Source organism: Trichosurus vulpecula, chromosome 9 (assembly GCF_011100635.1).
Source record: "Trichosurus vulpecula isolate mTriVul1 chromosome 9, mTriVul1.pri, whole genome shotgun sequence".
NCBI classification, from domain to species: domain Eukaryota; kingdom Metazoa; phylum Chordata; class Mammalia; order Diprotodontia; family Phalangeridae; genus Trichosurus; species Trichosurus vulpecula.
Window position 1 is genome coordinate 2,319,610 of NC_050581.1, and position 16,298 is coordinate 2,335,907.

The window sequence follows — 16,298 nt, forward strand, 5'->3', positions numbered from 1 at the left end:
TAATGAGGGACAAGGAGGATTAAGTTTGCTCTTAGTAGCTTCCCTTACGTTTGGCAACTTCTCCCATAAAGAAGTTCCCCATGGGAAGCAGAGGCTGAGAGAGAGACACAGAGGGGCAGGGACAGGACAGCAGGGATTGAAGACCCATTTGTCCTTTTCCACTAGACATCTGAACTTTCTGCCTCCTCCCCCTACCCTTTTCTTCTTCTAGAAGTCTCCATGAACCAATCCTAGTCCTGAATAGTCCCCTATAAAGTTTCCTACAAAACTTCCAGTGTCATGCATTCTGGGAATCTGAGTCTCCCAAAGGGCAAGCTTCCCCTCCCCTCCTAATGCGTGGGGTGTGTGTATCCATATAAACAAATGAATATGTGCTTGCGATACACACACATACACCTACATATATATTTATGTCTACATACAATACATTTATTTATATGTATATACACACACATATTTATATTATATACACAAATATTATACCATATATATTTATTTCTATGTATATACTTAGTATATGTTTATATGTGTATATACATATAAATAATATTATGTATGTATTAATAGGTGTGTGTTTGGGACGTTATGACACTGTGCCGGATTACCTGGAAAGGGCTTTCCCATGCCCTCCTCGTAATCCAGGCATCCTCTCCCTTCTAGCTGAAGCCTGAGGAAACAGCCTCGTGCCTAGTTTGGGCGAGGGGGAGCGCCTTACATCGTATCCAGAAACCGATACAAAGCCCACTAGCCAGTTCTAGATTCCGAGAACGACTTTAATCCTTTGCGCACGCGCACACCTTTGCATTCGCCTACGTTTGGCCCCAGCCGGCAGGCCTCGCGGGCTTCCGTTGGTGGTTGCCATAGTGACCGTCGGAGCCAAGCTTCCTCCTCCCCGGCTCCATGGATGGTCTCTAACGACCAAGTTTCAGGTTCTCCAAGTTTCAGGGGCCGACTGAGGTCACCGACGGGATCACCAGTCATGTCTTTCCGTGACCTAAGGAGTAAGGTTGCTCCCCAGCCCCCGGCTTCAGCCCTGCTCTCCTCCCTGGGTGAGGGAGCCGTGGATCTTGGCTGCTCGAGGCCGGGGAGGCCGCTCCTGGGCCCTGTAGTCCACCCGGCAGCCGCCTCGGCTTCTCCGCCGCCGTGAGCCGAGCCCGGGGCTGACGGGGAGGAAGAGGGAGCGAATGAGAGCGGTCGAGCTGAGGCCGACCCTTACTAATGGAGGCGCTGGTGTTGGCGGTGGCGGCCTCGCCGCGGTCCTCGCGTCCCAGGCCTCTTTGCGAGGGGCCGGGTGAGGCCGGGTGGGGGAGGGAGGAGAGATGGAGAGGAGGGAGGGGGAAGGGACTCCAGGCAAGGTGAGCGGAGCCGTCTTTAAACCAACCCTCACTAGCTCAGGCGGGGGCGCAGAATACCACTGGAAAGGATCCCGGTAAGGCTTGGCCAGTAGACGGCTAAGACCATCCCAGCTTAGACAGACTCTCATCCGACAGGGGGTCACCGAGTGGAAATTGTTTTCGTTTTGGGGGGCTCATAAACACCTTAAGGCTGAAGACATTGCAGTCTTTGTGCGCGGAAAGAGTGTCCATCCCTGTGAAATCCTGGGCCTTTGGAAATATTTTAAGATGGTATTTAAGAACTTCAAAAGAACCGAGACCTCGTTAGCGGAGGTACTGCCTCTACCAACGCAGGTTGCCACCGCCTTTTGCGCCCTAAGAAGTGCCTTATTTTAGTGCCTTAGTTCCTAAAATTCATCTGGTGGCCAGCCCTCTGAAGAAATAAAATATAATAAGCGATGCAGTGATACAGTAAAGTAGATGGGCTCATCCAGGATTTTTTAGTCCTGACTCTCTATTAATGCTTCCTCCTTTCTCCTCCTTTCTCTTCTTCCCCAGCCCATCTTCTCCCCGATTACCAATACCACCAACATTCCGTCCACTTCTGTAGAAACTGGCCTCGTATAGGATACTTGTAACTTTCTCCTTGTGATTACTTCAACACTGCTGTCTTAGGTCAAATAGATTTCCTAACAATTGTAAAATATTTGGTCACATCTCCTTTCTTGTCCTACTCAGAAAGTGTTTTCTTATCCTGATAACAAATCCTGCTAATTGATTTCCAAATATTTTCCCACCTTTTCTCCCCATTTGATTTCCCTTTTCCTCTACCTTTCTCTCTTCTGTGAAAGGTGTTGTCTGTCCTAAACTGCTGCACAAAGTTGCTTATTGGCTGTGTAACTTATACTGCCTAGCTATGAGGCACTCCTGCTTAAAATAAGATTAATTCATTGTTCCAGGAGTCATCTTTACACCGTGAGGCATCCTAAGCTAGTTTAGAATAAACCTAGCATTTTCTTTTTAATCATTTCTCAAGTTATTTGACCTTCAGCCTTGTTCACCAAAGGAGATCAGGCTGAGCTATACCCCAACATGAGTCTCTTCAGTCTTAGTTAGGCTGGTGTCTCCCAATCATTCTTCCCCGCTCCATGTCCCCACCCCCAAATCCCCACAAGCCGTTACTTTTTGATAGGATCTGCCAGAACTTATGTTCCACTAATTTAGCCTTTGAGGACCCAGAGTCATCTACATATGAAAGAGGATTTTTGATGAGGAAGATGACGGTAATCATAATAAAAGCTGGAAGAAGCCTTATAGATTATATATGCCATTCATTTATTTTACAGAGGAGGAAACAGGCTTAGAGAGGGAAAATGCCTTGTCTAAAATCACACAGAAGGCAGAGCTAGGTCTAAAGGTTTGGGATAGGATTTGCATTACTGTGGCACAGTGACTCCTATTTGATAAGACTTCAGAGACATGAGTAAGTTTCTTCACTAAATATATCTCTCACTCAGGGCCCCTTACCTGAAATTCTTCCCTAGAGATTCACTTTATTGGATTAAGCAATTGGCTTTCCCTTCACTCACTTTTTAAAAAATTAAGATATTTATTACTTTTTTTCAATTATCAAACATTTTTTATACCTTCTACCTTTCCTTCCCCCACAGAAAAGAAAATACAAAACCCTTATAACAAATAAACCTAGTCTGGCAAAACAAATGCCCATATTGGCCATATCAAAAATTATATGTCTCAGTCTGCATATTTAAGGGGTGATCCATCGCTTTCTTTTTTATGAGTTGGGTAGCATTCATTTTTAAGCATCCTCTGGATGTCATGGTTGGTAGTTGTATTGAACATAGTTCTTAAGTCTTTCAAAATTGTTCTTTTTAAAAAATAATATTTTCTCTCAGTCACATGTAAGAATAACTTAACGTTCATTATTTTAAAATTTTGAGTAGCAAATTCTCTCCCTTCTTCCCCTCCCCATCCCAGAGATAGTAAACATTTTGATATAGATTATACATGTATAGTCATGCAAAACATATTTCCCTGTTAGTCATGTAGTAGAAGACATAGATCCCCCCCAAAAAAGGAAAGTGAAAAATAGTATGCTTTGATCTTCATTCAGACTCTAGTTCTTTCTTGCCATGCGAATAACATTTTTTATCACGAGTCCTTTGGAATTGTCTCTGATCATTGTATTGCTGAGAATAGCTAAGTTATTCACAGTTCTTCTCATTCAGTATTGCTGTTACTGTGTACAGTTTCACTTTGCATCAGTTCATGTAAATCTTTGCAGGTTTTTCTGAAATCATCTTGCTCATCATTTCTTATAGCACAGTAGTGTTCCATCACAATCATCTGCCACAACTTGTTCAGCCATTTCAACATAACTGTTTATTCCTACAATATTGATATTATAGTATCAGTTGTTCCCCTGATTCTGTTCATTTCACTCTGCATCAGATCATACGAATCTTCCCAGGTTTTTCTGAAACTATCTCTTCATTTCTTGTGGCACAATCCATTACCATACACCTTAACTTGTTCAGCCATTCCCCAATTGATAGGCAGACCTCTTATTTTCCAGTTCTTTGCCACTACAAGATAAAAGCTGATAAAAAATTTTTTTTGTATATATAGGACCTTTTCCTCTTTCTTTGATCTTTGGAGTACAGGCCTAGTAGTGGTATCACTGGGTCAAAGGGCATGAATAGTTTAGTAACTTTTTTAGGATAATTGCAGATTGCTTTCCCCAGTGGCTGCATTCGTAACTCCACCAACAAGAGCACCATTGTTTTTGTTTTCTCATAGCCTGTTTAACAAGTGTCATTTTTGGTTTTTTTTGTCAACTTTCCCAATCTGGTGAGTGGAACATAGAACCTCAGAATTGCTTTAATGTGCATTTCTTTCATTATTAGTGATTTGGAATATTTTTTTTTCCACATGGCTATAGATAGCTTGGATGACTTCCCTTTGAAAATTGCATTTTCCTATCCTTAGACCATTTTCCTTTATTAACTTTTAAAATGTAAATGTACCTGGAAAAGACATCATCAGTCTGCATTGCCTTTTTTGCATTCATTCCTGCAGTCTTTCTTGGGGATAATAGGGGTAGTAGGCTCAGAAGCTGAAGGCTCCAATGTGGGACAGAAGATTAATCTTTCCATAATTTTACCTATGACCAACTTTGTTAGATGGTATTAGAGGGAGAAGAGGTAGAGATACCTGCTTGGGAAGAGGGTTATAGAAAGCTTACTGGGCATTGCTTTGCATTCGTGGGCCACCATGATGTGACAAGAGGATTGGTTTTGGAGTTGCAAAGACCTTGATTTGATTGCTGACCTGTAACCTAACTGTCGTAGTTAACCAGCTTTGGAAAGTAACTGAACCTTTCTGGGCGCCTCATTTTGTAGGAGAGGAACCCCGAAAGGTCCTTGTCTGTAAAATGTGTATGACAATATCTGCCCTGACTACTTCCCAAGTGTTTTTGAGGCTCAGAGGAGACAAACTAATGTAGAGGAAAGAGCGTAGGTTGAAATCCCATCTCTCAGACCTGCGAGCTAGTGACTATAAACAGATGATATTACACTTTCTCCTTACCTGAAAGGGTTTTATATAAAGCCCTTTGTGAACATAAAGCACTGTTTAACTATCTAGATCAACTGTTATTATTAAGTGAGATGGTAGGGTACTTTGTAAACTGTTCAGTGCTGTGCAATATCATTTATTGTAGATTTAGTGTAAGAATTCTGACATGAAAATAGTAAGCAAAATAATAGTTAAATTAGACATTTGTAATAGCATAGGAACAAAGTTCATAATTCTTGGTCATCATCTCATATCCCTCCAGTGTTTTATGTGTATGGGGAAGACTTTCTCTATTCCCCCTTTAGTTAGCTTTTTGTCACATCAAATTCCAAAATGTATGTGAAGGTAAGATCTGAAACACTCTCTTTCTTAATCTCATTAATTAAAAAATCTAAAAATTGTCCTGGAAGTTCAACTAATCCCCTCTGTTAACTAAAGTTGAGTTAAAAAGAAAGGACAGCCAGTTAACCATTTTTAATAGTAAAAGCGGACAGTGACTGTAGTAGTAAATGAAATTTATTGTTAATTCCTCAAGCCATATTTTAATTAATTGGCAATTTCTTTTGCCACCAAACTTCATAAAATTTTAAACAGTAGCCAGAGTAATTGTTCTGAGTTTTATCTCCTCTTTCTTGCCAACTGGGAGTCTTGTCAACCACAGCATTGAAATTACCAAAAGGTTCAAAGAATGGAATGTTAGGATGCTAGATAGTCCATAGATTAGATAAATGTCTAAAAATATAGAGCTGATTAGAACATATTTTATGCTATTGAATAGATTTTACAGAAATGATGAGGGCCCTGGGATACCCCCGACACATCTCTATGGAGAATTTTCGCACACCAAACTTTGGGCTTGTATCTGAAGTGCTTCTCTGGCTTGTAAAGAGGTTAGTACTTTGTTAATAGTTGAACTTGGTTGCTAGATTTTATTAATGAGCTTTGTGGAAATGGTTCCTTTCACAGATACTGTTGCGGGGCATATAGAATGACAGTGAAATTAGAGTTTAATGGGATCATTACCTAAAAATAAACAGAGTTTATTATGAAAGGTATAAGAGAGGAAAATACATTGAACCAAAAGATTTTTCTTAGTTGGCTCTAGTTGTCTCAGTCTGGACATCCAACCACATAAAGAATACACTTGGCAGAAGCCTATCTTGAAGCTATAACTATTATAGGTACTGTTACAGTGATAATTTGGATTTGCCCTTGAGTGAAATACCTGTTAAGATACATCAAGAAGACATTGCAAAGTTAATGCCAACAAATTCTGTCATTGTCATTGTAAATATATTATCATTCCTAGCTTGGTTTATCTCTAGGTCAAGAATTGACTCCTTATTGGTATTTGGGCAACTTAAATCTAAATTTGAGATATGAAGGTCTCTATTTTGCTTTATACACTGAGTGAAAACTTTCATTTCAGAATTGTATTTCTTGGTCTATTCACATAGGTCATGTGTTGATGAAGCCTTGGCATTGAATATATTCTTTACTCTTATTCATTCTGCGAGGAATGGGGAGATACAGGCATTGTCCATTTTTTGCTTTCCAACGGTGTCAACTTTGCATGTTCCATTCAGTATGTCTTCTTTCTACCTGTTTGATTTGTGTCTTTTTCATGTTGCTAGGTATGAGCCTCAGACTGACATTCCTTCTGATGTTGAGACAGAGCAAGATCGAGTTTTCTTCATTAAAGCGATTGCACAATTCATGGTTAGTTCACAGTTTTCATAGTAAGAATCAAGGAAATTAGGAATGGGAGACTCCTAACTAAAGCTGATTTCAGATTCTTTTCTGTAGTATTTCCTTTAAAATATTTTTTAAATTAATATTTTTTGTTTTTATATCACCTACATCTGTCTCCTCTTGTTATCTCTTCTTTCTAACCTCCTCCCAGAGAGCCATGCCACTTATAATAAAGAGTTAAAAAGAGGAAGAAGAGAAAACAAATTCAGCAAAACCAATCAACACATTAAAAAGTCTGACATCTGCAGTGTTCTGTTCTTGTGGACCCAAAGAATCGGGGGAGGATATAATAGGAGGGAGGTGGCTTGTGGAGACTATCTTCTCATATCTCTTCTTTAGAGACAAGTTTGTTTGTTGCACAGTTTTGCAGGATTCAGTTTTGATTGTTTTGTCTCTGTTCTTCCTATTTACACTGTTATAGTAATTGTGTTTATTGTTTTTCTGGCTTTGTAAGCCATGTAAGTCTTTCCATGTTTCTCTATTCATCATGCTCGTTGTTTCTTACAACACAGTATTTCACTCTATTTATGTACTGTAATTTGGCTGGTCATGCCTAGTAATGTGCTAGTAAATGTTCAACAGCTGCTTCACTGGAAAAAAATGTGCCCGAAACACTTTTAAGTTTAATCTGCATTATTAACATTTTTCCATCGCTTTCTTAAGTCTAGACAATCTACAAAAAATAAATCAAGCCCTGATTCGTAGCATTTGTCAGTTTCCAATGTAAATGCTCACTCTGAAAACTTAATGATCAGCTCTCTGGGCTGGCTCAAGCTCCTTGATTGCCATGCCCTAATCAATGGGCTCCTGTTTTGTTTACAATTCTTTGCTACCACGAAAAAAGAGCTGCTATTAATATTTTAGTATATATTGATCCTTGCTTTTTGTCATTAGCCATCTTGGGGTATATGCCTAACAGTGGAATATCTAGATCAAAGAGCATAGCCCTTTTAGTCACTTCATTTGCATAATTCCAAATTGCTTACCAGAAGGGTTGTACCAATCCATATCTCCACCAACCACGCATTAGTGTGCTTGTTTTGCTTATTTGCTGGATATGAGGTGAAATCTCAGGGTCGTCTAGATTTTCTGTAGCATTTTCTAGTCCTGGGTTATTTTGTTTTGTCTCGTATGATTATTAATATAGTATCGTAGCTAGTATAACGTTAATCTGCTCTTGGAAGTTTTCCTTTTAACCTAGACATTTTCCAAGTTGTTTACATAGGATTTTTACGGACATTATATGGAAGGGACCTGATTTTTTTTCTTCTAAAAATAGGCCACCAAAGCTCATATAAAACTTAACACTAAGAAACTGTATCAAGCAGATGGATATGCAGTAAAGGAGCTATTGAAAATCACATCAGTACTTTATAATGCTATGAAAACCAAAGGAATGGAAGGCTCTGAAATAGGAGAAGAAGATATCAGCAAATTCAAATTTGATCTTGGCTCAAAGGTAAGGCAAAATATATTCTTGTAGGTATGCAGTAAGATTATTTGTTTCATTCACTCATTCATTCAAGAAACAGTTATTAAAAGCACCTACCAGTGTTCAATGGGAAAAGCGTTGGATTTGGAGTCAGACAACCTGGGTTTGAGTTTCAACTTCACTTATTAAAGATAACATACGGAAAACGTTTTACAAACTTGAAAGTATTATATAAATGTCAGCTGTCATTATTGTTATCACCATGGCAAAATCACCTGCTCTGAGCCTCAGTTTTCTCATTTGTAAAATAAGGATAAATACTGTTTGTTTTAACAATCTTAGAAAGCCTGAGGTTTAGAGGCAGAAAGATGAGGGAGCAGATACTTAGGGAAGAGGATGGAGATAAAGCTATATCTCAGCTGTAGAAATGAATTTTTCCGGAACAAACTTCTAGCTGTAGACACTTTGACGCAGATATACATTTCACATCTGCCGCTTAATAAATTTGTTATTGTGGACAGGTCTTTTCCACCACTCTGAACCTCAGTTACCTTAGGTGATAAATGCAGATAATAAAAAATGACCTACCTGCTTTAGTGTTTCTGTGAGGAAAGTACTTTGTCAGCTAAAATTCTATCTAAATGTGAGCTAGGACTCTTAGTTGCATTCCTGAGGAAATGTTTACCGGGGACAAACTAACTCCAGTGACACCCTTTTATTTCTCCTCTCCTAGTTTCTATTCTCTTAATAGTCTTCTCTTGTCCTACTAATTGCCTTTTTATCCAGTGTAGAAATAGGCCAAGTAGCTCCTTGAAAGAAGCTGCTTCTCTGAGACCCATGTCTGAATCCTCCAACATTTCCTTATCCTCTTCCTTATCCTTATCCTAGCCTAGATTTCCTTATCCTCTTCCCCCAACTTCCAGTTGTTGCGTGTGTGATGTAGAGTAGAAATTTAGGAATGGACATGCAAAGAACAGAAAGAGAGAGACTTTTGTAATTAGCTTTTCATTGGTTTCAAAAGCATTTTTTCCAGAAGAGACTTGGGGGAGGGGAGAATGGAGAAGTGATGCAGATTCAGAACAAGAAGAAGGACCTCCTTAATTGCCTGCCCATATGCCCAGCACAGGTTTTTCACTCAGATGATATCGGATGGCCTTTCAGCATTCCTTTTACTCCCGAGTACATTAGCCAGCTTCTAGTACTGTGCTCCTCAGGTTGTCATGGAGAGAGAGATACAAGTACCTGGTTTTCCTCCTGCTACTAATTCCCAAAAGCTTTGATCCAGATGATAGACAGCTGTGAGAAACTGAAGATTTTGCTGACAGAAATTCAGACTTACTGTTAACATTCTAATTATGTGTATTTTTAATTTTCAAATCACCCATCTAATGTAGGATGTCACTGAAGTTTCTGCTTTTTTTAAAAAAAAAATTCCAGATTGCAGATTTGAAAGCCGCTAGGCAGCTTGCTTCCGAAATTACATCAAAAGGAGCGTCTCTCTATGATTTACTTGGCAAAGAAGTGGAACTGCGGGTAAGCAGTGTTCAAAGAAAATAATTTTGTTGCTTAGTTAATTTTTGTAATAGATAAGACATTAAGTTCATAAAGGAAAACAAAATCTAAAGTGAAAATCATGATGTCAAAATATTGTAGATCTGTTACTATAAGTAGTACTATTAGTTGTAAAAAGACCAAAAAATTGATTCCTGTGCCATTTTCTATGTTCAGTGAAATTCAACAAACATCTTTTTTCACTGAAAAAAATCTTCTGTTCACTCTTACAGATTTTTTTTTCCCCTTAGCAAGGATAGCTACAAATCTGTTTGGATTTTTTTCTTATTATGAAGTTGACAAACATCAACAAACATGAACGTTTTGGATAAAGAACAGAAAAAAGGATTATATACAAGACTACGAATCTCTTTTATAGACAGCTGGTTTTTTAAAGATTATTCTAAATTTAACTTGGTAGTTCTAATATTGCCCTGCTTTTGAAATTCCTTCTGCTCTCTCCTGTGTTTTTGAATTTTGTTCATATTCTTTTCTTTGTCTCCTTTTTTTTTGATATTACTATCACTACTTCCTCCATTCGTTTTGATAGTGCGCCCCCTTTCCCTTTCCCTCACCGTCTCCCAAATAAAAGTCTTCCTTTGTAACAAAGAACTGTAGTTAAGCAGAATAAATCTGCACATTGGCCATATATGAAAATGTATATATCATTCTGCACCTCACATAACTAGAGGTGAGAAATATATTTTATCATTAGTCTTTTGTAGTTCTGACTATCAGGTTTCTCTGAATTACTCTTTTGTCATACTTACAAGCCCATACTATTCCATTATATTCATATACCGTAATTTGTCAGTCATTCCCAAGGTGAGGGGCACCACCTTTGTTTCCAGTTCTTTGCTACAACAAAAAGTGCTTTTATAAATATTTTGGTGTGTATGAGTTGTTTCTTCTTTCTTTAATGTCTTTGGGGTATAAAGCTAGTAGTGGTATTTTTGGGTCAAGAAGGTATGCAGAGTTTAATGACTTTGAGAGCATAGTTCTAAATGGCTTTCTGGGATAGTTGGACTAATTCACAGCTCCACCAGCAAAAAAAAAACAACAAAAAAAAAACTGTATGCCTACCCTGTCACAGCCCCTCCAGCGATTGTTATTTTCCCTTTTTTGTCATCTTTGCTAGTTTGATGAGTATAAAGTGGAATCTCAAAGCTGTTTTAAGTTGCATTTCTCTTATTTTTAGTGACTTAGAGCATTTTTTCCATATAGTTGTGGATAACTTGTTTATTTTCCTTCTGAGAAATACCTAAGCATATCCTTTGACCCTTTACCTGTATGGCTTTTGTTCTTATGTTTGTTTCAATTCCTTATATAATTTGAATATCAAATCTCTATCAGAAATTTGATACGAAGGTTTCCCCAGGTTATTGTTTCCCTTTTAATTCTAACAGCACTGATTTCTTTATGCAAAACTTTTTCAGTATTGTATAATAAAAATTGCTTATCTTTCTCTTTGGGGATTTTCTTTATCCTTTGTTTGGTCAAGAGTATTTCCTCTATCTATACTTGTGAAAGGTATCTCTTTCCCTGGGTGATCAATTGGGTGATACCATCGACATCAGGAAAAGAGCTAAGGAAGGATTTGGACTCTAAAATCTGCATCTCTGGTCCCGATGTCATCCTCCTTGTTCTGGTCCTTACTTCTCAACACCTTGTTAGCTTCTCTCAATGTCCCAGTGACACTTCGATTTAACTTGTTTAAAACAGATCTGATAATCTTCCTTTTGAAGCCCATCCAGCCTCCTAACTTCTCATTTTCTGTTGGCAACATCCTCATTCTTCCAGTTACTTTGGATCTTCCTTTACCTCCTGAAACCCTGCAGTCATTCTTAACTCTTCCTTCACCTTTGCCCCTTGCATCTAATTGGTTGGCGAGTCCTCATGATTCAAACTTCAGTCTTTCTACAGTTCTTCCTCTCCTTTCCATATCCATTGTTCTAATTTAAGTCTGTAGTCCTCCTCACCTGGATCATCACTATAGGCCAGATAAATTCTGGCAGATTTTACTAAGACTTTCTGGTTCCTGCTAACCTTTCCTGCCTTATTTCACACTGTTCCCCTTCACAAGCTCTACATTTGAGCTAAAATGGACTACTAGCTGTTCCTCAAATTTTGCACTCCACCTCTTACTTCTTCTGTGCATTCACACAGGTATCCCCTATGCCTAGAATGCATCCTTTCTTCATCTCTACTTCTCAGAATCCTGGTCTTCAAGACTCAGCTCAGATGCCCATTTTAGTTCCCCCTCCACAAGCTGTGTGCTCTCCCTCCTCAATAGGCCTTGTATTAATTATGTAGATGGTATATTCTGTCCAGTAAATTTAAGCTCCTTACATGGAGGCTGTTTTATTTTTGTCTTTGTATTCCCAGTGCCTTATAATACTTGGATAACCAAATGGGTTTGTGTAATATGTATGTGATACAGATTGCAACGCACCCGTGCCTGCCTGTCCTTTTGAATTCTTGTCCATGTCCTCTTATAAATTTGCCAGAGTGAGTCCACCTAATGGAGGACTTCTTCATTTTCTTTGGTTTCATAAGGATAGCAATAGAATGCTTTTAGTATCTTCTCAGTTATCTCTTATTTTCACCATATTAGCCCATCTTTTTCTTTTTTTCTTCTTTTTAGTTTTAAATTTTATTTTTTTCCAATTACATGTAAAAACATTTTTTAATGTTTTTTTTTAAATTTGGGGTTCCAAATTCTTTCTCTCTCTCCCCTTTCCTCCCCCCTGCTTGAGAAGGCAAGTGATTTGATATTGATTATATATGTATATACAAAATATATTTCCATGTTAGCCATGTTGTGAAAGAAAACACGGACAAAAAAAACCTGAAGAAAAATAAAGTGAAAAATACTTGCTTTGATCCTTCATCAATTCCTTCTCTGGAGGTGGGTGGCCTCCAGAGGTCTTGGATCATTGTATTGCTGAGAATTGCTAAGACATTCATGGTTGGTCATTGCTACAATGTTGCTGTTACTATGTACAATGTTCTCCTGGTTCTGCTCACTTTGCTTTGCATCAGTTTGTGTAAGCCTTTCCAGGTTTTTTTTTGAGAGCATCCTGCTCATCATTTCTTATAGCACAGTAACATTCAATCACAATCATATACCACAACTTGTTCAGCCATTCTCCAGTTGATGGATATCTCCTTAATTTCCAGTGTTTTGCCACTACAAAAAGAGCTGCTAGAAATATTTTGTACGTATAGGTCCTTTTCCTTTCATTTTTTAAAATCTTTTTGGGTTGTAGACCTAGTAGTGATATTGCTGGGTTAAAGAGTATGCCCAGTTTTATAGCCCTTTAACCCATCTTTTTTAATCATGTATTTCTTTGAAGACATCCTTTACTTTGGTATTCTTGGTGGTTTTTTTGTATTGCATCCTGCTTACGACTACCATGTTCCTCCAGTTTTTCTTCTTCAGAGATTGTAGTGTTCCATGACCTGCACCTATATAATAGCTATTCAAATTTTTATATGAAAAGATAGACCTAGAACAAAAGACTTACAAGGAAGCAAAGAAAAGGTGGACAGCGCTGAACACAATACATAGTATTATATAGGCTTTCTTAAAACAGAAATTTATTGCTGTATATTTTTAATTTTCTCTTTCATTCTGCTGTGTACATGGCAATGCTATTTTTTCTTATTTTGTATTTAAGTTTGTAATGTTTCTTTTTCTTTTCTTATTGTGTATTTAAGTTTAAAATAAATTCATTTAAACAAAGAAAAAGAAAAAAAAACAAAAACAAAAAGATAAGCCTTCATTTTAAGTAAAAATTTGGAGTAATTAAAGGATTTCTGCAATTTCCCATTGGAAATCCAGCCCACTCTGTCTTCTTGTTTAATTCTGGACCCAACTAATTGTCCATTTGCAATGTTTACCTGAGATATATAAACCGATGGATGGCCTGTATGGGTTTTACTTCTAACTTCATGTCATAGTCTGGATGGAAAGGGTTCTTTATCCACTTGGTTTTTCCTGTGCAGGTGGTTAGGCTAAAGTCTTTTGAGTAGCCTCTCATCTAGGAGGCTTGATAATGACCTGGGGCTTGATGAAACTAGTATAATGTCATCCACAAAAGAAGCATCTGGAGAATCTTACCCTCTGTAGAGAATCCTCCTTCAACTTTGAATCTGTGCAGTGTCTCCTCCATGACTGTGGCAAATACCTCTGATGAGCGCATATCTTTTTGTTTTATGTCTTAATCAGATTTTATGCCTAGTGATCAGAGGGCCATCAAATAAGATTCTCTCTTATATCTTTCAAGAATCTTTCACACTTTAGCTATTTGCATGAAAGACACTGTTTTTGGAAAAGAGCCTTTGAGGTGGTGGTTTTGCTCGAGCAATTTAAAAATAGTTTTTATAATTAATAAACAGTAAGCACACGAGTGACTCTCCTGAATTGCCTGTAATGTTCCATGACTTCTCACAAAAAAATTGGAGAGCTGGTGGTATAGTATGCATAGTATGCATTTAATAAACATCTGTGGAATGGAATGAATGAATGGATGGACGGACAAAACAAGAGGAAGGCCTCCAGAAAGGAAATAACTGGCAAAAAGAGTGTACTTTGTATGTAAACATAGATAAAGTAGTAACCAGTAGGAGAAGAGTTGGTAAAATTTGTAATCTAATCATGAAGTAATGTTATCACAGTATTACTTAGAAGTCTGTACGTGTTTAGATGGATGCCACACGGGTAGGTAACACTTGTGCAATGAATCCTAGGCAAGTTGAAATCAAATGTCAACTTCTGAAGGCTTACTCAGGTTTGGAGGAAGCTCTCCTTGACCAGGAGAATGTTCGTTTGTGCCAGCATCTCTCAAGTTTTTATAAATAGAACATTCATTCATCTGGTAATATATGTGTATATATATATGTATACACATACATATATATATACACATACATATATATACACATATATATAAATAAAAATAAATAATATATAAGGTATTAAAAATAGAGAACCGGTGCACACATTTTGTAAGATACTTTAATAGAGTGTGCTTATGTATCATTTAAAATAAATGCATTGATCATATTCGGTTCTGGGAGTATTGGTTTTAATAACTGTCTCTTTTGAACCCATGTCTAAATGGATTGTTTTTTGCTCGTAGGAATTGAGAACAGAAGCAATCGCCAGACCACTAGAGATAAATGAGACTGAAAAAGTGATGAGGGTTGCAGTGAAAGATATTTTGGTAAGGTCGTTTTGCTCCCAATTAACATTTGGCCTACCCAAATAACCACAGCAATTGTCACCTTACTTATGCAAAGCTGTGTACCTCTATCTGTACGATAGCCTTGACAGTACATGTTAATGATAAGAAGCTTAGGACACTCCAGAATCCCAAGATTGCTCTTTTTAATTATTAACATTGTGCCACAAAATCTTGTATGATTTATCAGCGATAATGAAGATATTAGAGAGAAAGTTTATCAGCACTGGCTCCCCTTAAGAAATATATAGGCAAATAAACAATTTACATTTATGTAAATTTACGTTTAGTAAGTATGTGCAAAACATTGTAGAAAGTGCTGGGAAAAAACCAGATAGAAAAGATATGGTCTCTACCCTTATAAATAAAGGGAAACAAGAATCTGTCCTACGTTATACAATAAAACCCTAGGTAGGATGGTTATACTGTTGATACTTATTGTTGTTAAGTAATGATAAAGCTATTAGAAACAAGTGAGGCAGCACTGGCAAAAGATATTTCCTAACTTTCCCCCCTCCCCCCACTTGTCTTATCTTGTCTGAAATCAGGATTCTGTGTCATTTCCTGGCCATCTCCATTACTTCCATCCCTTCCCCCTTCTAGCTCCTTTTATTGTGTTATCTTCCTCTGTTAGAATGTAAGCTCCTTGAGGGCAAGGACCATCTTGCTTATATTTGCATTCTTAGTGTCTGGCATATAACAAATGTGTTATCATTCATTCATAAGTTCTGGCTCTCAGTTTCTGCATCTGTAAAGTGAGTGACTAGGACTAGATAGCTTTTGAGGTCCCTTCTTCATAGATCACAGATCTACGATACTCTTAAATGTTAACGCTAACATATTTATAGTTTTAAACAGCACTAGACAGATTTTAATTTCCCTTTGTTTATGCAACTATGGATCATTATCTGTGTATCAAAGGTAAATAAGGCAGTACGTGTTAAGTACCAAATGAATGGCATAGGCTTCTTTATCATTGGGAAGCTGCTATTTCTGGTGTCTTCAGGTGTCATAGGAAACCTAATTGATTGGCTCTCTGATTATTGACATTGGTTCACTTGAACCTCGGTTTTGTTATCTGAAAATGGTGCTATTTTCTGTTCTGTTCTATTTGGAGGGGTAGTATGATTAAATGAAAGGATCAACAGATTGGGGGCAGAAGACTTGACTCTTAGCTTCACTATTAAATTTTATGACCTTGGACACTTCACTTCTCACTGGACCTCAGTTTCATCATCTCTAAAATGAGAGAAGATGATCATTAAGAATCTTAAGAAGAAAGGCCCTCTTCTGGTAAAGAATAGATAATGATATTTCTGGACTTAGATGAGTTCTGAATTTGGAGTCAAAGAATCTGGGGGTTAGATCTTGGCTCTGCTACTTGCT

General features: G+C 37.8%; 1 protein-coding gene across 2 annotated transcripts in view; it reads left to right on the top strand.

The window, feature by feature from the left end:
- Nucleotides 1-829: 829 nt before the first annotated feature.
- CLUAP1 (clusterin associated protein 1) overlaps nt 830-16,298 on the top strand; it is a 39,158-nt gene continuing 23,689 nt past the window's right edge. Inside the window, exons 1-6 of one of the 2 annotated variants that reach the window (XM_036739143.1) lie at nt 830-1,001; nt 5,710-5,821; nt 6,566-6,650; nt 7,963-8,142; nt 9,553-9,648; nt 14,811-14,894. In XM_036739143.1, coding sequence (XP_036595038.1) covers nt 905-1,001; nt 5,710-5,821; nt 6,566-6,650; nt 7,963-8,142; nt 9,553-9,648; nt 14,811-14,894 — 654 coding nt within the window. In that variant the 5' untranslated portion in view covers nt 830-904. Of the gene's footprint in view, nt 1,050-5,709; nt 5,822-6,565; nt 6,651-7,962; nt 8,143-9,552; nt 9,649-14,810; nt 14,895-16,298 lie in introns of both variants that reach the window. The other variant, XM_036739142.1, reaches the window with a different exon arrangement.